Genomic DNA, 22,797 nt, shown 5'->3' with positions numbered 1-22,797 from the left:
ACAGGTTCTGCCTCCGGAGCCTCGAGGTCGCCAGCTCCGCCATTAGGCCTCAGCGCAGACGGAGGCAGAGAAGGGGGACACAACAAAAAAGTTGCATTCCCCCGAAGGGAGAGTCAGCAAGCCCCGTTTCAACCCCCCACACACAAACACAACCCAAAAAAACAAAAACACAGCCAGACAAAACAAAAAAAACAACACAAAAAAGCAAAAACAAATGGACTGCAGGCGAGCCGCAGCCGTTCACCAGCGCCGCCACTTCTGGTTTGTGTAAAATTAACATTTTATTGCTCTTTATTGATCAATATTGTTTGATTCTACCAGTGAGCCTTTTTTAGATTTCAATTTAATTAATTTCTTAACTCTTCAAAATGTCTCCTCTTTAAATGTAAAACCATATTCTGAAACTTTTGCATTTCATCTTAAACGAAACTGTAATTCAGTTATGGTATAGTCCATACTTACAGGATGATTGTGTCATTTTTCTTTTGGTGTAACGTATCATCATGACCAATAGAGTGATGAAGAACTTGTTTGTCTGACCTCCACAATCACCCCATCAAATAACTTGCTTTTCCTCAGAAAATCCATCAGTGTTTCACTTAGTGCTTGCCCACAGCAAGGTGATCGATATCATGAATTTATTCACCTGGAGAAATTTGCAGTCAATGTGGGTCAAATCTGACATCTTGGTATTCCAACACTGGCTGGTTTAATATCATTTCAAAAACTCTGCATAATGTTATGTCTGAGGGGAAACAAATTGTTATTCTGGTTAGGTTGGGGAAATTGATCAGTGGATTACTGTTCAAAACTCCTGGGAAAAAGTTTTCCATCTTGTTTATTCTGATGCTAAGAGATTTAAATGGTCACTCAGGAGCTTGAGTGTTTCCTGATTTTGCTGGCTGTCCAAAAGAGAATATTTGTAACACAAACATGATTTTATCTCTACTTTCATCAACAAGCTGAATATTTTGATGAAGTTTTGATAAGCTTGTTTATACTGTATATCTAATTTTGTCTTTCCGCATGCATTTTCAGCGGTTCCCATTTTCTCTAGATTGCTATACCAGCAACATTATTTAATCACAATAGTAATAGAAACATAGAAAATAGGTGCAGGAGTAGGCCATTCGGCCCATTGAGCCAGCACCGCCATTCCACATGATCATGGCTGATCATCCAAAATCAGTAACCTGTTCCTGCTTTTTCCCCATATTTCATTAGCCCTAAGATCTATATCTAACCCTCTTTTGAATAATTCCCATTTAATTTGTTTGTTATCTTGGCAGAATCGTTTTCTTCTGTTATTGATCATTTTGCTATTGGATGGTAAATCAGAGAAAACATTTTTTTATCTTTTAGCTTGGGTTTCTTAGCATTATAATTTTTTTTAGTTAATGTATTGCTTCCTATCCCTTATAAAATAACCTTTTAGACTATAAATCTAATTTCAAATTGTGCATATAAGACTCAGGAAGTAACATTTAATTGCCACTTTTCTATTGTGCAGCTTCAAATTTAGGCATAAGTTCAAGAATGTTAACTCTTTTCCTCTTATTTGAATTGCAGGCTGCAATGCATTACATCTTGCTTCAAAATACAGTCATCAAGAATGTGTGAGAAAGATGCTTCAGGTACTGGATGCTCATATTTATGCTCAATGATTTATTATTGAACATATTGTTCTAATTTCCTGCATTCTAGATAGCAGACTACCAAACACATGGGTCAATGGGGATGTATTGGAACACAAATTGTTAACAGGTCTTTTTGCAATGTATTCATAAAGCAGCCCAAATTTCACAACAATATTATCTAAACCATCTACCAATACTTTACATTTGTATCTGGTTACTAACTTGTTGGCTAAGGAAGTTCTCTGCCTTCCTCACTAGCCCAATCCAGTCCTTTAATTTTATATACCTAATTAATTCTTCCTTCAGTTTCCCTACTAAATTAAAGAAAAACATGCTCTAGCTCAAAGTGATTGAAATGACCTGAAACATTAACTCCAACTCTCTTTCAACAGATGCTACCTAACCTACTGAGTTTTACCAGGACATTGTTTTTAATACAGTCTTGCCAAACAAATATCCACAGATAAAGTTATCAAGTCATAGCAGCATCCACATAATTCTTCACTGTAGCCCCACTAATTCTATAGTTTGGTGACCGGACTAAACATTGCATTCTAGTTGTCTCCCAATGAGTGTTTCATATAGTTCCAGCATAATTTCCCTGTTTTGTTAATATATCTTTTGTGCCATGGCTAATGATAAGAAGCATCTCAAGGGAAGTGTTAACCTGCTACCTTCGGCAATCTGTGGCCATGTCTGAACTTGACAGGTGTACAAAAACTCAAAGTAACTGCTCTTCTTCACATCCAACATTTGTTAACTATTCATTCAACTTAATTTCCCTCCCATGTTGTAGCACTTCATATTTATTTCCATTTTGAATTTTCTGTCTGTCTGATTGATACATTGGCATCTATTGCAGCATACAACACCTTTACTATCAAACACACAGTATTTTTATTTGCTGCAAAATATTTAATTACTCTTCTATATTTAACTTAATAATCCCTATAAAAGGTGTGTTGCTGAACCCAACATACAAGATACAAGATCAAGATACATTTATTTGTCACATGTGCCAGTTGGCACAGTGAAATGAAATCACCATACAGCCATACAACAAAACAAAGAACACAACACACGATAGAGTCCAACATAAAACATCCCCACACAGCAGAATCAAAAGTTTCCCACTGTGAGGGAAGGCACCAAAGTCAGTCATCTCCCTCTGATGTTCACCCGTGATCGGGGCCTCCGGAGCCCTCCGCAGTTGCTGCTACGGGCAGCCCACCGCTCAGGCCCGCTCGCCGGGATGTTGGAAAGTCGTCGGAACGGGAGGCCAACCTCAGCGTTCAAATCGGCCGCCTCCCACTGGAGTCCATAGCTTTCTATCATAGATTCATAGAGTGATACAGTGTGGAAACAAGCCCCTCTGCCCAACTTGCCCACACCAGCCAACGTGTCCAAGCTACACTACCGCCTGCCTGCGTTTGGCTAATATCCCTCTAAACCTGTCCTATCCATGTACCTGTCTAAGTGTTGGGATAGTCTCTGCCTTAACTAGCTCCTCTGGAATGGATGACGTTTCAGGTCGAGACCCTTCTTCAGACGAAGGAGAAGAAGGGTCTCGACCCGAAGCGTCACCCCATTCGGTGCAGGCTCGAAGGGCCGAATGGCCTACTCCTGCACCTAATTTCTATGTTTCTATGTTTTTTCCTTCTCTCCAGAGGTGCTGCCTGTCCCTCTGAGTTACTCCAGCTTTTTGTGTCTACAGTTTAAATCAGCATCTGTAGTTCCTTCTTACATACCTCCTCTGGAAGCTTCTTCCATACACCCACCACCCTTTGTGTGAAAAGGTTGCCCCTCGGATTCCCCCTTCACCTCAAACCCATGTCCTCTGGTCCTCGACTCACCTACTCTATCCATCTACCCGATCTATTCCTTTCATGATTTTTTACACCTCTATAAGATCACCCCTCATCCTCCTGCGCTCCAAGGAATAGAGTCCCAGCCTACTCAACCTCTTCCTATAGCTCAGACCCTCCAGCCCTGGCAACATCCTAGTAAATATTCACTGTACCCTTTCCGGCGTGACAACATCTTTCCTATAACATGGTGCCCTGAACTGAAAACAGAACTTCCACAAAAGTGTAAAACTCTGAGCACCATTCCTTTTCCTTTCTGCAAGTGAGCTTATTTTCCTGTATTTCACTCTCATTCCATTTTCCCCACCATTTGTTTACCACCCGGTTTTTGAATCACTCTCAACTATAGTCTTTTCTCTCCCTCCTTTTGCTTTGCCATTTGAACCTACGAAGATGAAGCAGAAGAAGGAGCAGAAGCAGAAGTCCCTTTAAGCGTTCCCACCATTTAATGAGATAATGGCTAAAAACTCAATTTCACATTCACATCAAACCGTGGTAAATTTCACTCCATTGCTTAACAATAATTTATTTTAGTTTCAAAAAACATGTAAAAACATTGTTACCGCTACCCTTTGAGGAAGAGTTCAAATGGTCACGATCCTCTGAGGAAAAAAATCACCACCTCATCTTCCATGATTCAATGAATCTTGTACCTAGCTACAGTGAAATCATTTGTACCTAGTACAGTGAAATGCTTTGTTTTGCATGCACCCCGGTAAAATCATACAGCAGACATCTAGCCACCACACTAGAATCATCACGTTTCTGGTGCCGATAAAATTACAAAAAAGTTAATCAAACAGTTTTATCGTCTACAAGCAGCAGCACACCAGGCCTGGCACAGCACAAGGCCACCGGTGCCCCTATCCCGCCCACCCCTCCCATCCCCTCCAGCTCCCCCTTTTGTTCTTGGTGGCTTCCTGCCGGGTCCCCCATTCGATCTCGTCCCCCCTCCCCCATCAGGTAGCTCTCGGTGGTGTCCCCGCCTCCACAATCAGTCTGAGGAGGAGTCTCCACCTGAAACGTCACCTATCCATGTTCTCCAAAGACGTTGCCTGACCCGTTGAGTCACTCCAACACTTCGTGCCTTGTGTATTCAACAGCATCTTTGTTCCTTGTTGCTACCTTTTTATCTTTCCTTTATTTTTTTTTAAATTTGAGACCAAGAATTTCATCACCTTTTGGAAGCACTGTAAGTGACAGTGTTTTACCTCTTCTTAAATTCTGTTACATTGCATTCAAGAAAATGAACATTGTATACTACCTTTAGTGCAGGATGAATCCCTTGGTATTTGCTTTTGCCCTTGTGTGTCCTGTCATTCCTATCATTGGACATGTCTTGGAAAAGAGGACCAAAAAAGATGTCGATGGAACTTAGCATCAATGTTTCAAGGAGAAAAACAGTAATTGCAGTCAAAACTCTTTTTATTATTCTATTATATTTGTGATGCATCTTTCTTTCGCCATCCATTAATGTACACAAATTAAACATAAGGATTGAATTTATCCAGTAAATCCAACTGTTAACCTACAATGTTGAATGCATTATTAACAAAAATAGAATAAAACACTTGTTTCCCCAGAAATATTACCTGGGATACCATCCTAAGCCAAACCCTTTGTCATTATGTGTGCGTAGGAAATACCCATTAATAAGTTCAATTCATATTGTTTTCATGATGGATGGTAACACTCTAAAGCTGGCCCATTTTCTATAACATATGAGATTTTTTGTGGTGAATTCTGTACAGAGGAGTTTTTCTCAACCAGGAAAGCAGAAAGACAAGGTTAACTATTTTATTGGAGTAAAAATAAAAATGTCATAGAAGTTACTGCCAGAAATGCTTATTGAAATTAGAAGTGGATATTATATATATTAAACATTCTACACAAATTGCCCAGAAAGTACAGTGAATAATTTCAGGAGGATTGCTAGGTTCAGTTTCTTCTGATTTAACAACATCAGGTTGAAGGAGCATGTGGTTTGGCTTCAGATGTTTATGTGCATAGTAAAGGCAACATAAAGCTTATCGGAATTTTTAAATTCTTCATCCAGAAGGAAACATGGTTAAGTTTCCTTCATTAAATGGTATTCATTTCTTCTCCGTGTGGTTCGTTTCATTTGACCATTTATATCTGAAGTTATTAAACTAATATTGTCATAACTTTTGACTGGATTTTTTTCTCCAGGATAAGGTAAGGAAATTATAAAACCTGAAAATATGTTGCTTCACAATTGCATGCAATAAGAATTGGGTAAATTAATGTCCACATTTTAGTTTGCTTTCTTTTGAACTGGATAATGTCATCATTCAAAGCTATTGGTAAGTTGATAAACTTGAGTTTATTGCCCAAAGTAAAATAAACTTGAGAGGTTAAGCGCTTGAGCAAAACACCATTGCAAAGTTTGATTTTAGTACTAAAGGACTCGGTTTGTAGTCTCACCACCCCACAATAGACAATAGGTGCAGGAGGAGGCCATTCGGCCCTTCGAGTCAGCACCGCCATTCAATGTGATCATGGCTGATCATCCACAATCAGTACCCCGTTCCTGCCTTCTCCCCATATCCCCTGACTCCGTTATCTTTAAGAGCCCTATCTAGCTCTCTTGTGAAAGTATCCAGAGAACCGGCCTCCACCACCCCTTGAGGCAGAGAATTCCACAGACTCACAACTCTCTGTGTGAAAAAGTGTTTCCTCATCTCCGTTCCAAATGGCTTACCACTTATTCTTAAACTGTGGCCCCTGGTTCTGGACTCCCCCAACATCAGGAACATGTTTCCTGCCTCTAGCGTGTCCAAACCCTTAATAATCTTATATATTTCAATAAGGTATACTCTCATCCTTCTAAATTCCAGAGGATACAAGCCCAGCCGCTCAATTCTCTCAGCATATGACAATCCCGCCATCCCGGGAATTATCCTTGTGAACCTACGCTGCACTCTCTCAATAGCAAGAATGTCTTCCTCAAATTTGGAGACCAAAACTGTACACAATACTCCAGGTGTGGTCTCAGTAGGGCCCTGTATAACTGCAGAAGGACTTCTTTGCTCCTATAAGTAACTCCTCTTGTTATGAAGGCCAACGTGCCATTCGCTTTCTTCACTGCCTGCTGTACCTGCATGCTTACTTTCATTGATTGATGAACAAGGACACCCAGATCCCGTTGTATTTCCCCTTTTCCCAACTTGACACCATTTAGATAATAATCTGCCTTCCTGTATTTGCTAACAAAGTGGATAACCTCACATGTATCCTCATTAAATTGCATCTGCCATGCACCTGCCCACTCACCCAACCTGTCCAAGTCACCCTTCATTCTCATAGCATCCTCCTCACAGATCACACTGCCACCCAGCTTTGTGTCTTCTGGTATCATAACAATCAGAATATTCATTGTGAGGACAGTTTTCAGGATATTTCAGATTGAAATAACAAATATAAAGTGGAACTTTTGTGTTGGATACAACTGCAGAACGGGCAATTAAATGATATCATCTTTCTCTTTCTTGATCAAAGCACAAATGTCCAGTGGAATGCATTGATAATAATGGGAAGACAGCATTGCATCATGCAGGTAATGACATTTCTCTCATCTTTTAAATAATGGGTTCATTTCACAATTGTAGTAATAGAAGATAGTTCAGATATTAATATAATGTCAATAGTCATTTAATCTAGAATAATGAAGGAAATTAATGGGAAAATCCTCCCGTTTTGCAATAGACAATAGGTGCAGGAGTACCTGGCCCTTCGAGCCAGCACCGCCATTCAATGTGATCATGGCTGATCATCCCCAATCAGTACCCGTTCCTGCCTTCTCCCCATATTCCCTGCCTCCGCTATTTTTAAGAGCCCTATCTAGCTCTCTCTTGAAAGTATCCAGAGAACCTGCCTCCACCTGCCTCTGAGGCAGAGAAATCCACAGACTCACAACTCTCTGTGTGAAAAAGTGTTTCCTCGTCTCCGTTCTAAATGGCTTACCCCTTATTCTTAAACTGTGGCCCCTAGTTCTAGACTCCCCCAACATCGGGAACATGTTTCCTGCCTCTAGCGTGTCCAAACCCTTAATAAGTGAAAGTGAATGAATGGAGAGGCGGCATAATGTAGAAACAAGGAACCGCAGATGTTGGTTTATAAAAAAGGACTCAACGGGTCAGGCGGCACTGTCAGGATTCATGGAGAACATGAGTAGATAACAATAAGTAGAACACCTCCTACGATCTCCTTCGACTATGTAGAGAACCTCCTACGAATATGTAGAAGACCTCCTTCGACCTCCTTCGATTATGTTGAAGACTAGCTTTGACCAGCTTATCTAACACTATCTATGACTATCTAACACTATCTACGACTATCTTCGATTACCTACGATAACATGCCGACCTACTACGCGTACTTCAAATAAACTGACGAGTAAAAAAGTATCGATTTTGTCCATGCCGACCAATTTTTACTCGCATAAAACGTTTCAGCTTGTTGAAAACTTTTCCTCGACCAAACTGAGGCAGCGAGTAGTAACCACTATGCGGGAACTCCTCTCGACCATGGAGGAGACTTACCAGTGACCACCTACGACCACGTGTCGACCATGCTGCGAGATTGTGGTGTGCGCAAACTCTCCTAAACTCGCAAATAAGGTTGCCATAGTGGGACAGGCCCTTTAGGGAGGGATTTCACCATGAAAGTTTTTTCAAAACTTTATGGGACTTAATCCACCCAGTAATATTTTACTGCCTTCAGAGCAGGTACTCACGTTAAACATGATAAAATAACATTATGATCCTAAACAGCATTTCATAATGAACTTCCTGCTGTCATTGATAATGAACTGTCTGAGCTTTCTGCTTAATTTAAAGTGACCCATTTATCCTGTACTGAAAAGTTTATGATTCTCTTTTCTTCAAACATTTCTTTCAACGCCAATACTCACTGCTAATAGCCAAAATTAACACGTGCTTCAGAAATATGTCGTGCTAAGTGGTTATTGCTTTCTGTATACAAATGGGATATGAATAAATTCTAAATAATTATGTAAAAAATGGTTGGAATAATAGTCATAGAATTGATTAACTTGTCTTGAAAATGATGTAGGTTAGTGAATTTTGAACCATGGGGTGAAAATCCATAAGGGTGATAGCAATCACATAAAAACAACTGACACATATTTTAGGAAAATAAACAGATCTCTGAAGTTTGACTAGCAAGATACGATTACCATCCCATACCATAAAACTGATTTATTGAAGCATCTTAATATCCAAGAATGGAAAGTAAATACTGCTTTCCAAGTAATTTCACATCCCAGAAACAGATGAAAATGTTCAAGCATGAAGCAAACCTGAGAAGACCCCAAGAGAGAGATTCTTATGTTAGTGTTCAGAATGTTATTAGTTTATTACTAAAGTTTATAGCAGAACTCAAATGAAGCACAGTCCTCATAAAGCAGAAATTTAAAAAAAACTAGGACTGAATGTAGAGGGGAAAGTGGATAGTATGTAGAGGTGAGAAGGAGTGGACTGAAGAAGGGTCCCAAACTGAAACGTCACCTATCCATGTTTTCTGGAGTTGCTGCCTGGCCCGCTGAGTTACTCCAGCATTTTGTGTCCTTCCGTGAGAAGGAGGGATAGAAACATAGAAAATAGGTGCAGGAGTAGGCCATTTGGCCCTTCGAGCCAGCACCGCCATTCAATATGATCATGGCAGATCATCCTAAATCAGTACCCGGTTCTTGTTTTCTCCCCATATCCCTTTATTCCGTTAGCCCTATGAGCTATATTTAACTCTCTTGAAAACATCCAGTGAATTAGCCTCCACTGCCTTCTGTGCCAGAGAATTCCTCAGATTCCTACCCCTTCTTCTTAAACTAGGACCCCTGGATCTAGACTCCCCCAACATCGGGAACATTTTTACTGCATCTAGTCTGTCCAATCCCTTAATAATTGTATATGTTTCTATAAGATTCCTTCTCATCTTTCTATAATTCCTGTGAATATAAGCCCAGTCGATCTATTGGTTTATTATTGTCACATGCACCAAAATACAGTGAAAAGCTTTTGTTTGTGTGCTATTTAAACAAATTATACTGTACATATGTAAGATCAACCCATACACAAGTACAACTGGTAGTGCAAAGAGAAAAATGCCGGAGTACAGAATACAGCATTACAGATACAGAGGAAAAAGTCCACAGCTGCAATGAGATGGGTTGGAAGATCGGTTTTGCACCCTAGCTTACGGGAGGAATGGGTGAGAAAGGTGTTCTTTGAATGAATCCACTGTGACGACATCTTTAATATTAATTTTATAACGCTTTGTGCTGAAAAACAGAAATAATACTTTCAAATTGTTGAGATAAGCACAAGATTTAAAATCAGTTTTTAAACAAGTTGCAATTTTTCAGCTAAGACTTCATAATTTTGGTGTTTCGTACATGCTTTTTAAAAAAAAAGGAAATTCATTATAAAAATCAATAGGTATATTAAAAATATGGTTACGTAGAACATGATACTAATTCATTATTTTTTGTTTTTAGCTACAGGTGGTTCTATTTTTATCGTTCAACTGCTGTGTGAACACAAGTGCCCTATTAACACAAAGGATACCGTACGTATCTTTTTTTTTGTATTTGCAGTATAAATGCTGTTTTTGGAACTCATCAATGCGATTTTTGAAAACTTAATCTTGCAACAGTAAAATTTGATCTGTGTGATATTAACAAAGATGTGTATAATTGCAATCTTCCTATAATATTCATCCCAATAGACACATGTTTTTGGCATGTTGGTTATCAATTCATCTCACTTCCTCTGCTTGAGATCTTCACCTTTGTCTTCCACAAAATGGTACAGGTACAGGCCCTTCAGCCCACAATGCCTGTGCTGAATATGATGTTGAGATTAGCTCTTATTTGTCTGCAAATTGTCTGCAAATAATCTAAATGCCCCCCATTCCCTGCATATCCACGTGTTTCTAAAAGTCTCTTAGATACCACTATAATTTCTGCCTCTAACAGCAACTCTGGGAGTGCTTTTCAGGCACTCGTCACCCTCTGCATAATGAAAAACTTGCCCTGCACATCTTTTTTTAAACTTGGCCCTTCCCATTTTTAAGCTATACCCACTGATATTGGATATTTCCATCCTAGGAAAAAATGATACTGACTATCTACGCCTAAGCCTCTTGTAATTTTATATACTTTATCAAGTCTCTCCTCAAGCTCTTGCATTCCAGAGAAAACAATCCAAGTCTGTCCAACCTCTTCTAGTAACTTATAACCCCTAAACCAGGCATCATTCTGGTAAACCTCTTCTACATCTTTTCCAAAATCTCCACATCCTTCTGGTATTTGGGCAACCAGAACTGCACAAAATACTCCAAATACATTGGAACCGAACTGCACACATAATATAAAGCTGTATTGTGACTTCTGATTCTTTTGCTCAATGTCTTGACCAATGAAGTCTAGTATACCGTATGTCTATTTTACCCTTTTACTTGTGTTGCCTCTTTTGGCGTCATTGAATCGGACCCTAAGATCCCAGATGTTAAGTGTCTTGCCATAGAATGTATATTTCCCCTTATATTTGACCTCCTAAACTGCAACGTCTCGCACTTGCTCCGATTAAACTCTATCTGCCATTTCTCTGCCCAATTCTGTAGCAGATCTATATAGATATCAGCGCAGATCCCTGCAGAACTCCACTGGTCACAGACCTCCATCCTGAATATTGTCTTTCCACCACATCCCTCTATCTTCTATCAGTAAGCTGGTTATGTATCAGTCACTTTTAATCACGTGTAGCTTAATCTTCGGCATAAGATTACCATGGGGGTCTTTATCCTCTGCCTTATTAAAATCCATGTAGACAACATCTACCATCCTACCCTCATTTATCACCTTTGTTCTCTCCTCAAAAAGAACATAGTCGTTAGTAACATACAATCTGCTGTAAACAAAGCCATGCTGACTGTTCTTATTTAAAGCATTCTCTTCCAAATGGGTATAAATCATATCCTGTAAACCCCTCCAATAACATCCTCATCATTGACATGAGTCTCACTGGCCTATAATTCTCTGAATCCTCCCCCACCTGAAGCCACATTGACTATCCATAACAAATACATGTTTTTCCAAATGTAAATAAATTCTGTATCTAAGAATCTTCTGTGATATCTTCCCCAGGACTCATTCAAGGCTCACAGGACTATAAATGCCTGTTTCAAGATCAAATAAATAATCTTGGCTACTTTCCTGGATAAATAATCTTGGCTACTTTCACATGCTAAAGAGAATATAAAGATTTCTGTCAAGATGCAATAATCCCCTTTCTTGCTCTTTCCTCAGTAAACGTAATCGAATAAACTAAACTTAATCAAATTTTCATATGTCATGAAATAACTTGGAACTTTCTACCCTATCTTTGCCATTCATGATTTTATAAAGCTCCATAAAATCCCCCCTCATTCTCCTTCATTCTAAGGCACAAGTCTATCCTATCTCTCCTAATAACTCAAGCCCTCCAGCCCAGACAACATTCCTGTGAATTACTTTTGCACCCTGTCTCGCTTAATACACCCTTCCAAAACCATGGAGACCAGAACTGTACTCAAACAATGGCCTAAATAACAAATTGTACATGACATCCCAACTTGGCTCAGTTGATGAAGACAAGCATACCATACACCTCCACCACTACCTCCCTGTGACATTGTTTTCAGGGAACTAGGTACTTGTATTCAATCAATATGTATTACATGTCATTTGAATCTCAGTGAGGCTCAAACGAAACTCCGTTTCCACAGCCATACAAACAAAGACAATTTCCTACAGACATACACACAATTCAATTTACAAAAACATCCATCACAGTGGGTTCACAAAGGCAAAGTCTTCTCTCTCCCCTGTTCTCCATTTCTCTCCCGATGTCGAAGCCCCAGGCGGGCGATGATAAGTCCCACGGCCATTTTAGGCCGCGCCGGGCGATGTACGGCCACGCTCCCGGTCTAAAAGTCACAAAGTTGGAGCCCCCGGCGGGCGCTGGAATGTCCCACGGTCATGAAGCCGCGCCGGGCGATGTACGGCCCCGCTCCGGGTTGTTCCAACCCCGCGACACGGGCTAGAGAAGTCGCGTTGCGGGAGCTCCGGAAAGCGGTCTCTCCACCCGGACCCGCGAGCTCCCGATGTCCCGACAGTCCACCGGACCTGCGGCTGCAGCTGGAGCCTCCGAGCTACGTGGTCGGGCCGCAGCAGCGAGTCACCACCGCTCCCCACGCTCCGATGCCGGCCAGCCCCACGATGGTAAGTCCGCAGCACCGCAGGCTCCGTGACTGGAGCCTCCAGGTCGTTCAGGCTGGAGGCCGCTCCACGGTGCTAGGCCCCAACGACAACGGAGACCCGACAGGAAAAAGGTCAGGTCTCCTGTACAGGGAAGAGATTTTTAAAAGTTTCCACCGCCCCCCCCGCCCCCCACATATACACAGTTAAAAACACTATTAAAAAACACAAACAACTACATTTAACTAGACAAAATATAAAAAAGACAGACGGGCTGTAGGGGCCGCTGCAACAGTGAGTCGCGCCACCACTCTTTTCATAGGATTTGTTGTTCAATAACACTCCCTTAGGCCCTGCTATTCACTTGTACAACCTAGCCAAGTTTAACTTTTGAAAAAGCATTACTTCACACAAACTGGTCAGAGAGATTGGCTTTTTATCCAGGCCATTGAAAGGTGTTGCACTTTGGAAGGCCAGTGTAAGAGGAAAGTATACAGGATCTTCAGGCCATCCTTCCTGCTGTGTTCATTATCTGGTCCCTGCCTACATTTGCTATTAGACTTACTTGACTTAACATCCACCTTCTCAAACACTCCACTTACTAACCTTCTGCTCCATTTCCGACTAGAACATTAGATTTTAGTCAAAAGCTGTGACTAAAATATTCCTTTTCTATAAAGCGCAGAAGGTTTGAGCATTTTTTTTGTGTAGCATAGTTGCACTAAGTAACTGAGACCTATTTGAAGGAAGTTCACATTACATTTGTATAAAAGATTCCAAAGAAATCCACAAAACCCACAGAATGATCAAATGAAAGAAGAATTCTCTTCAGTTTAAAAAAAAAAGTCTTATTTCTGTGGCCGGAAGGGGAATTTTGTTCCGTTCTGTCACCGCTCCCTGCTCATAAATACTGTGTGTATTCATTTTGAAACTGCCTTTCAGACAGATTAGTTGAGACTTCTATTTGACCCTATAAAACCCATACATGGACATTATTACAGTTCATTTATTAAAGGAATATTATTTCAAAATATGTATTTAATCAAAATATAAGCAAATACTCTTGTCTATAATCCACGTACTTTCATTCTAAAGTTTTGTAGAATTGCACCCCACCCCATTGATTCTCCAACTCACAATCCTCAAAGGGTTGAAATTATTTTTTTGCTGGAAAAAATATAAATGCAAGGTACCATAGAACAGGGAAATATTTTTTTCCTCATTCCTTCATGGTCATGATATTGCCCATATTGTAGGGTGAAGCAAAGCAAAGGTTCGGTGTTTCACTCTGAGGGAGCGAAACTATCTTTGAGTAGAGTCTGATTTTGCCATCCAACTTGGAGATTATTTTAGAATGAATAAACGGGCCCCGCTGTATATTTACGTTTTTGAGAGAACTTTTAAAGTGCAGGGTTTTTTCGATTTTGAGAAGTCGTAGTTTGCACAGCTTCTAAATCTGAGTCTGTTGTCACTCAAATATACATTACAATCACATTTTTACAACAGAAATAGGAAATACAACATTGTATTCATGCTAAATTTTGTGAGTATTGAACATTTGAACGATGGACAAGGATCGGCTTTTGCACTCTTGTTTGATAAAACTTCTATTTTTATGGACAAATGTTTAAACTTATATTCTTTGCACTTTAAATTGATGATTTCATAATCAAGTGAAACTATACACTTCTCAAACTGAACATGAGAATTAAGATACTCCTAATATTATTTTGGCCCATCTTTTTTTCCTAACTATTTAATGTAGTTGAAAAAGTTCAAGAAATATACCCGATCTTGCATTTCAATGCTCACGAGGACAATTAGAACAATTCAAATGTTTAATGAATTCTTGGTCTGAGAATGCACTGATTTCTAATGTTTAATTGCCCTGCAGTTGCTTTATCTGTACAATAATAATGTGCTCATGCAAACAACTGAAACTTTAATATATGAAATAATATGGAAAAAAATGATTCATGTTTTTAAAGAACGGTGATTATCTAACTTGGGTAACTTGCAATTATTAGGTGTGACATTTGATCAAGCAACATTGAAAGTAGACTCATCATTTATTCATAGACATGTTAAAGCCAACAATTATTAAGTAGATGGAGTGAAAAGCAAGAAAAACTAAAATGGTACATGCATGTATACAAATTGAGATGTTGCTGGTTCTGTAACATTACTTTGGAATTGATTAAAAAAATGTCTGTGTTTCAGACTTGGAGGTTTTGAAGTTTCCTAAAATGAAGTTTCTCTTCCTGTCATTGATAGGGCCTATAATTTTGCACAGTTCATTTTTACTGTGCTAGCTTCACAATTAGATAAGTTTTCATTCTCATCTTTTAACAATTGTCTTCTGCAGCTGTTTGGTTTTTTTTCCAGTGTTTCTGCCATCTGTCGCTTAATTCCACCACAAGAAAACATTTTTTTTCACCAATTAGATATTTTGAGTGAATTATTCCATCTGTAATAGAATTGTTCACCAGCGTTGGTGCTTTTCAGCTATTCTTAAAATCAAACCAGCATTTGATTAAAAAAGCTATCTAGCAATTATCTAGCTCAATATTGAACTGCTGATCATACCTGGCAATATACTGATCATTATGGTTCACTGGTACATTTAGGGTTACGTTTTACCTGTGAATTAAGGGACCCTTTTAAAAAAAATCTAACTAATTTCGCAAGTAAATTTCATGATAGCAAGTCATTTTATCTCATGTGAAAAATCATCAGTTCAACATCTTACCTGTGCAGAATTAATATGCAAAGTTAATTTATTCTACCATTCTACATTTATTTGTTTCTAGGAAGGTTTTACACCACTGATCCAGGCTGCACAGAACAACCATGCCGAAGTGTGTCTTTACCTGATAGACCAAGGGGCGGATATTGACACACAAGACAAGAATGGCAGGTAAAAATGGTGATAACGAGATCCAAATCGTCATTGCACAGTATTCTAGACTGTATAATTTTAATTTTTTTCTTCTATTTTTCATCTTGATCTTCCTCCTCTTAAAATCAGTTAATTATAGCTTTGCAGCAGAATAAAAATACAGGTACTCTAAAACAATGTGAAATTGGCTGCACCAGAATTGGTTTGAATATAATCTGATTACAAATGGGTTAAGGTGTTTGCAATAAAAATGGAATGTTGTACACCAGTTTCCAACAAACAAACAATATGTATCATTGTCATTATGCGCCAACAGAGCACAAATCCAAGCAGTTTCTTTTCAAGACCCATGTTGAGGAACTTGAAGTGCTCATCTTTGGTTTTTGTGGGCATTTGAATCCATGTGTCTAAATAACTTGTGTGCAACTTCTTTAACTAAATATTTCAATCCAGATTTTTCTTATTTGCCTTAAATGTGAAGTGTAGAGCCACCGAACTGTTGGAGATTGTTATACTACTTGACTTTAGAATCGGTTTATGACTTTGCAACAACAGATTATTTTTATGTGCAATTTAAACTAAGGACCACTAAAGAAACCCCATGAGGAATTTGGAGGAAATGCTATTACTTGGAATAATTGTAGTCTGGAGCTTCTTACCACATGCTATAGTTGAAATGAAGTGCATATGTTGGTAAAATGTGTAGAAATGAAGTGCAGATGCTGGTATATACCAAAGATAGACACAAAGTGCTGGAGTAAGTGTCAGGCAGGATCTCTGGACAAAACGGATGGATGACGTTTCGGGTTGGGACCCTTCTTCAGACCCGAATTATTTCTGCACTTTGTGTCTATCTCCTGCATATGTTGGTAAGATGGGATAAAGATAGGTGGGAAGACATGGAACGTAAAAGCTGGCATAGATTTTTGAACCTTATGACTGGTTCAAAGCAATTTATTGTTGATGCTCTGAAATTTAAACGTAGAGTCAACTGAGGTACTTCAGGAAAGATTCTACATTCTAAATGCATTTTTTAAAGAGAGAAATCTAATCAAAAGTTAGTTATGGCAGAGTACTTTATATTGCTTCACTAAATTATTCTGGTTTCATTGATAGTATTAACTAACCCACTATTTTGCACAATTGTTCTTCCTGGATCCCATGCAATCTAATATTCCAGGGCAGCCTGCCATGTTGAAACTTATCGAAGTCAATATAGACTACATCTGTGGCCCTACCTTGGTTACTTCTTCAGCAAACTCAATCAAATTAGGGGGATATCTCCCATGTACAAAACCATGCCAATTATCCCTAATAAGCCTTTATTTATAAAAATGCGTACATATATCTTATCCCTCAGAATTTTCTCCAGTAACTTGCAAACCACAGGTTTTGTTTACTAGTTTATAGTTCCCTGGTTTTTATTTGCAGACCTTCTTAAATAGAGACACAACATTAGCCACCCTCTAGCTTTGAATGGGTTTTTATGCTTCTTTTGATTGATAGTGAGATTATGGCAGAGAGGAAACAAAGAGAATTAAAATCGGCTGCTGTGAAATAAAAGCCAAACCTTTACTCAGAAATGTGACTAAATATGGTCACTATCTATACAAAGGATACAAACTATACAGAAACAAGACCTAAAAGTGGAAGTATATTTTCTCCTATTGGTGATATTAAAGGGTGGAAAGACTGAGAAAGTGAATCCATATTCAGAACATTGAGCATCTAATACCATTTAATGTAATATGTTTATTGAAATTGTTTTGACAGTAGTTTGTCTTCTGTCATAAAGTTAATGTTGCCCAGACCTGCTGAAGCATTTTTTCCCTCCACGTGTTTCCAGATGGCATCTGAAATATTTGATTCCTGAGGTTAGAACAAGATGTAATGCACTGTCAGAAATATCAGTTTCTATTATATTTTATGTTAACTTTCCAAGGACATTCATTTTATTTTGTCTGCAGCATGGCCAAGAAAACTAATGACATATAACGAGCATTTATTTATAGAAGATTGACTTTTTTTTAAATATCACTGTTCGTTGTGGGTAGCACTTAATGATGAAGAGAGAAGCAGTCACACAAGAACTTTGACCAGTTCAGTTGCAGATCCATTGGTGATCAGATGTGATGCAAAAACATTGGAATGAACAACTTAATGTTAAACTTTGAATATTGCCTATGAAACAACCTGGCGTAACACCGATATATACTGGTTTTAAATATAAACAGACTTCCACATTCAGCTCCTTCTTCATTATATTGTTGCAATTCAGTTCATTCTTTACCAGATAACAAATGCAGCAAACATTGGGTAACTTTTCTACAGACTTTCGGAGTGTTGTTTGTAAAGGTGACTTGGATCATGATTAAACAAGTTTCTTTCTTTCATCATCGACATTGAAATTCATCATTGACAAAACTATGCACTGGTAGGCGTCTTAACACTTTCCAGAATGTGCACAACAAAATAAACAGGGCAGTTTCTGGAATTCAAGGATGGGCTGCCAGGAATTTAACCTGCCATGAGTTTTAACGATTGTTTCATGTAACACCATGACTTGGAGATGGATACCATGGGGACAGGGTAATAAATGCCATTATTGCAAATTGCATAGTAAAGCAAGTTTTCCTCAGCCAACAATAACTATAGAGTTTGGCAGCTTTTTTAAGGTTTTTGAATTGTGTCAAGAAGCTTTGTTCATTGATTGTGTACGTGCAGCTGAGTGATTTATATTCAATTGATTACATAAACTTAGAATTAATAATGGGGACATGGTTTTTATGACCTATCGGGTTCATTAGTGTCACTCAGCCAATACTTGGTTTTGCCTTCATAGATTTCAGACCCACCAGTGTAGATGACAAACTGAGGCTCCAGCAAACCAGTCATTCATCTCGACGAGTGGTGAACATTAATCAATATCAATCAATATCAGTTTTAAGCATTGGGTTTGGCTGCATCTCATGAATTAATTCATTAACATTCCAATTAAATAAGTCCTGCTGCCCAACCATATCACATCCCACCGCCCAGCCTGTAGTCACCTATTACCTGATATGCATTGTCGTGCCCCTCCACTCTTCTAGCTTTCTTTCCACCATCCTTGTAACCACTGAAGAAGGTTCATGACTTAAAATGTCAGCTATCCACGTTCTCCAGGGATGTTGCCAGACCTGCTGAGTTACTCCAGCATTTTGTGTCCTTCCTTGGTGAACTAGCATCTGCAGTTCCTTATGTCGGCCAATTACTACAGAGCAATTCCGCCATGGGTTTGCGTGTACCAAGCATGATTAGTAGTGTGAAATCAATTGATAATTATGACCAGATGTACCTTGATTTCGCACACCATTTCTCTTCTTCGTCCCAATAAAGAATCTGAAGTATACAGGGATTCCCTTGATAATCACAAAATATTTTGTAAGTTTTGTTGTTGGGTATGTTCGTAAGAGATTTGAGTGAATCATTTTTTTGTTTTGTTCTTTCACTCCACCCTCCCCCTCTCACCCTCTCCCCCCCGCAGGACTGCTGTAATGTTGGCCTGTGAGCACGGTAGTGGAAACGCTGTTGAAACTTTGGTCAAGATGGGCGCCAACTTGAAGTTAGTAGATGCATTGGGTCATGATGCACTTCATTACTACAGGCTCTCAGGAAATGCCGATATCCTGCATTTCCTGCAGGCTGCACTTAAAAAGGTCTCTGAGGATCCTGGTACGTGTCCTATCTGCTTATGATCGAGGGAAGCCTTTGAATTTATGCAAATTCAATTTGAAGTTTTTTGGTTGCAGATCAATTTTCTAGAAATATGAAGCATCATTTAGAATATCCCACTTCCTGCATTTTAACATAATTGCACATCATTTAAAATAAATTATATTGTTAATGGTGTATCTAAGTTGAGAAATCTAGGGATTTTGAAGGGGAAAAAAAACCCACTTGTATATGTCTAGCCTCTTGATTACCTCATGGTTGTCCCAAAGCATTTTGCAGGCAATGAAGCACTTGTGAATTGTAGTGGTTGTTTTAATGTAAGTCAACATGGACTGAATTTGCATGTAATGAGATCCCACAAACACCAGGTTAACAAGTAACTAAATATTGGCACAACTGCCTATTCTTGCTCCAGTTCACTAAACATTATGACTTTCCTTTTCCTATTCCGCTCCTCTGTTTTTGGTGCTGACCTGAACCCTTACTTAAAGATTTGATGGTACGATGCCCTCACCTCCACTTCTCCACAATGAGGCAAGAGGTGAGGTCCAAATTTGGGGTGACATAGGCCTTGCCTAAAGGATTCCTTAATTAATTTGTTAAACCTGGTTGCATATGATTCAAGCTTTATTGTGATATAATTCACGTTTCTCAGCCAAAAATCTCTCATTGTTAAAGTAGAAACCATTGTATTTTGAAAATTGTCAAGGGTTTAATTATGAAATTATATTTGTAGAAAATGTAGCAATTTTGTGTTTTGCTGCCATCTGGTGGATATAGGATAAGAGTGAGTTCACAAATCCTTTTTTTGCGATTCTAAGTAACTATGAAAAATAGCAATGGAAAATATATTTTGTCCCGGTGAGTGTGGAAAAGCAACTTGTACAGGTTTTTAAAATATGTTCTCAGGTTATGGCCCTTGCTAACTAGGTTGGTCTTGCCATAATGGTCAGCATCCTTTTATAACCACTGTAGTTTTTAATGAAGACGCATACAGTGGACCAGATTGTCCAACTGAATGACCAACTACCGTTCACCTTGTGAAGATGGCCACAATGTGGAGTGAACTGACAGGTTTGGCAACCTGGCCCTATAATATATTTTTCTTGCGCCAGGGGCATCTGCAAGTTGGGGATGTTATGACCTGACTTGCATGCAATTTCCTCCGCTTCTCAAAGTGATTGACATTAAAAATGTGAGCTTCTTGGCTATGCTCATTTTTTTTCTGGGATCAGGTGTAGCCTTGTACCCATTCCCCATCACAAAAGGAAATCCTGAGCAAGCTCACAAGTGTTTCATTGTGGATTATCTGGACAGAAGCAGGAATTAGAAAATAAAAGTAAACGTATTGAAAAACAAATACTAGAAACAGCTTGTGCTCATTTAAATTTGTACCCAACATTCCTTTACTTCTTGGCTGTACTTTGGGTAGACAATTACATTGGCACATATTGTTCACATAATGTCCACCCTTGGAATCCCAGACTGACTCAAAGGCTCAGTTTATTCTGCGCTCTGTTTATTTTCTCTTTTACGCTCCCTGATATAGTCATGCATGGTGTGATTTGCCTGAATAGCACACAAATAAAAGTTTTTTTTAAAAACTGTATCTTGATATACCTGACAATATTAGTTTGTTGGAATTATGGTATTGAAGACTGAGCTATACTCAATGATTAGCAGTCTGACATAGATTTACTTGATATCCAAATGTTCCAGGGATGAGTGCAGGGCAGTGCGATGGTATCTGTCATGGACACGAGGTGGTCGTAGGTGAATTGCAGTGGATCAAGTCAGTCTGGGAGGCTGGAGATGATGTGTGCCAGGACCAGCCTCTCAAAGCATCTTATAATGGTGGATGTCAGAGCCACCAGATGTTAGTCGTTGAGGCATGCTACCTTGCTTTTCTTTGGCATCGGGATGATGGTAGTCTTAATGCAGGTGGGGAGCTTGTAGGGAGTAGGAAGATATTAAAGCATGTCTGTGACTACCAGCAGCTGGTACATGTAGCTCCTGAGGACATGGCTGGGACAGCTCCCATAGCCATGGCTCCATCTGGGCCAGGTGCTTTCCATGGGTTCACTTTCAGGAAGGCCGACCTGATATATATGACGTTGGCCGTGGGGACAGGTGGACCCAAGGTAGTTGGGCGGGGGATATAATTGCATTGACCATCTGTTCAAAGCGAGCATTAAGCTCATTGTTGTTGCCAATGATACTGATTAACTTCACTCTGTGGCCTATTCTGACAAGCCTTTTCAAATTCGACTGGTGCTCCTGCAGTCATGCTGAGACTCTAACTTGGTTCAGAATTTTCTCTTGGATGGCTTTGCAAAGGTCATAAGTGGATTTCTTAAACATGTCATGATAGCCTGACTTGAATGCCATGGACCTGGACCAGGCAGGTGGGACTAGTGTAGCTGGGCCATGTTAGCCAGTGTGGGCAAGTAGGTCCGAAGGGCCTGTTTCCACGCTGTATCACTCTATAGTTCTATGACTTCACCAGGGAGTTGATGTTGGTGAATTAGTAATGGTAATCTCATTAAACATTAGGTGTCCCTTGCTGTGGTCCTATAATCCATGGACGATCATTGAGGCAGCTAGAATGGTTAGGGCAAGGAAACGGCCTTGAACATTTCTTGAAGTTTGTCTCTGATTGGTATGGTTGACCTCCAGAAAAAAAGCACTTACCTCATTTGTTTCAATTTCCCTTTTTCACTCTTTTGTATTGGAGGCAGAAAAGGGGTCAGCTGGAAGGATTGAATAAGTCAGCTATGTCATCCTAAGTTTCTGAATAGATTGAATACTAAAGCTCATCAGGAAACTGAGAAGACAGCTCAGTGTTTGAATGAGTGCCAATATAAGGGCAGGGTGGGGGAAGATATTAAAGAATCGGATGTAATCGAGCTGATTGTGTTTACTGATGTAGTTAGTTGATGGAAAAGAAAATTATTACTTAGGAATTCAATACAAATTACCAGCTAGTTTCCTAGTTGATGCTGTAAACACATTTTATAATTTAGAATGAAATCATTATCCAATTTGCATACTTAGATTTCATTGTGGTATATTATGGAATGGCTGTTCCTGTACTCCCAATATTTAGTTTGATATGTAGCTTGGTGCTCAAGATTTTTAACGATCGATCTGCTTCCATTGTGAAAAACTGCAAAAAGCTGGAGAACCACTCTGTTATACTTGATCATACAATCACACTCCTTTCAGCTTCTGTTGCTGAATAGGAACATCCTTTCTTTTGAGCTGTTCATTTAGATCATCATTGGCTTTTGATTGTTATTTTTGTTTCTTCAAGATCTGTTATGTTTTTTAATCAATCGTATTTCTCACTTCTAAATAAGCAATGCCTGCTACCATACTTTGCCTCTTTTATCCTACAGATTTGGA

At 39.2% G+C, this 22,797-nt stretch overlaps 1 protein-coding gene across 1 annotated transcript in view; it reads left to right on the top strand.

Moving 5' to 3' along the window:
• The window catches only part of rai14 (retinoic acid induced 14), a 173,556-nt gene that overhangs the window by 124,271 nt on the left and 26,488 nt on the right, over positions 1 to 22,797 (top strand). Inside the window, exons 6-10 of the mRNA XM_033038357.1 lie at positions 1,570 to 1,634; positions 7,022 to 7,079; positions 10,038 to 10,108; positions 15,590 to 15,696; positions 19,205 to 19,392. Coding sequence (XP_032894248.1) covers positions 1,570 to 1,634; positions 7,022 to 7,079; positions 10,038 to 10,108; positions 15,590 to 15,696; positions 19,205 to 19,392 — 489 coding nt within the window. The remainder of the gene's footprint in view (positions 1 to 1,569; positions 1,635 to 7,021; positions 7,080 to 10,037; positions 10,109 to 15,589; positions 15,697 to 19,204; positions 19,393 to 22,797) is intronic.

This window comes from Amblyraja radiata, chromosome 1 (assembly GCF_010909765.2).
Source record: "Amblyraja radiata isolate CabotCenter1 chromosome 1, sAmbRad1.1.pri, whole genome shotgun sequence".
Taxonomy (NCBI): Eukaryota; Metazoa; Chordata; class Chondrichthyes; order Rajiformes; family Rajidae; genus Amblyraja; species Amblyraja radiata.
This window is presented reverse-complemented; position numbering and strand designations above follow the sequence as displayed.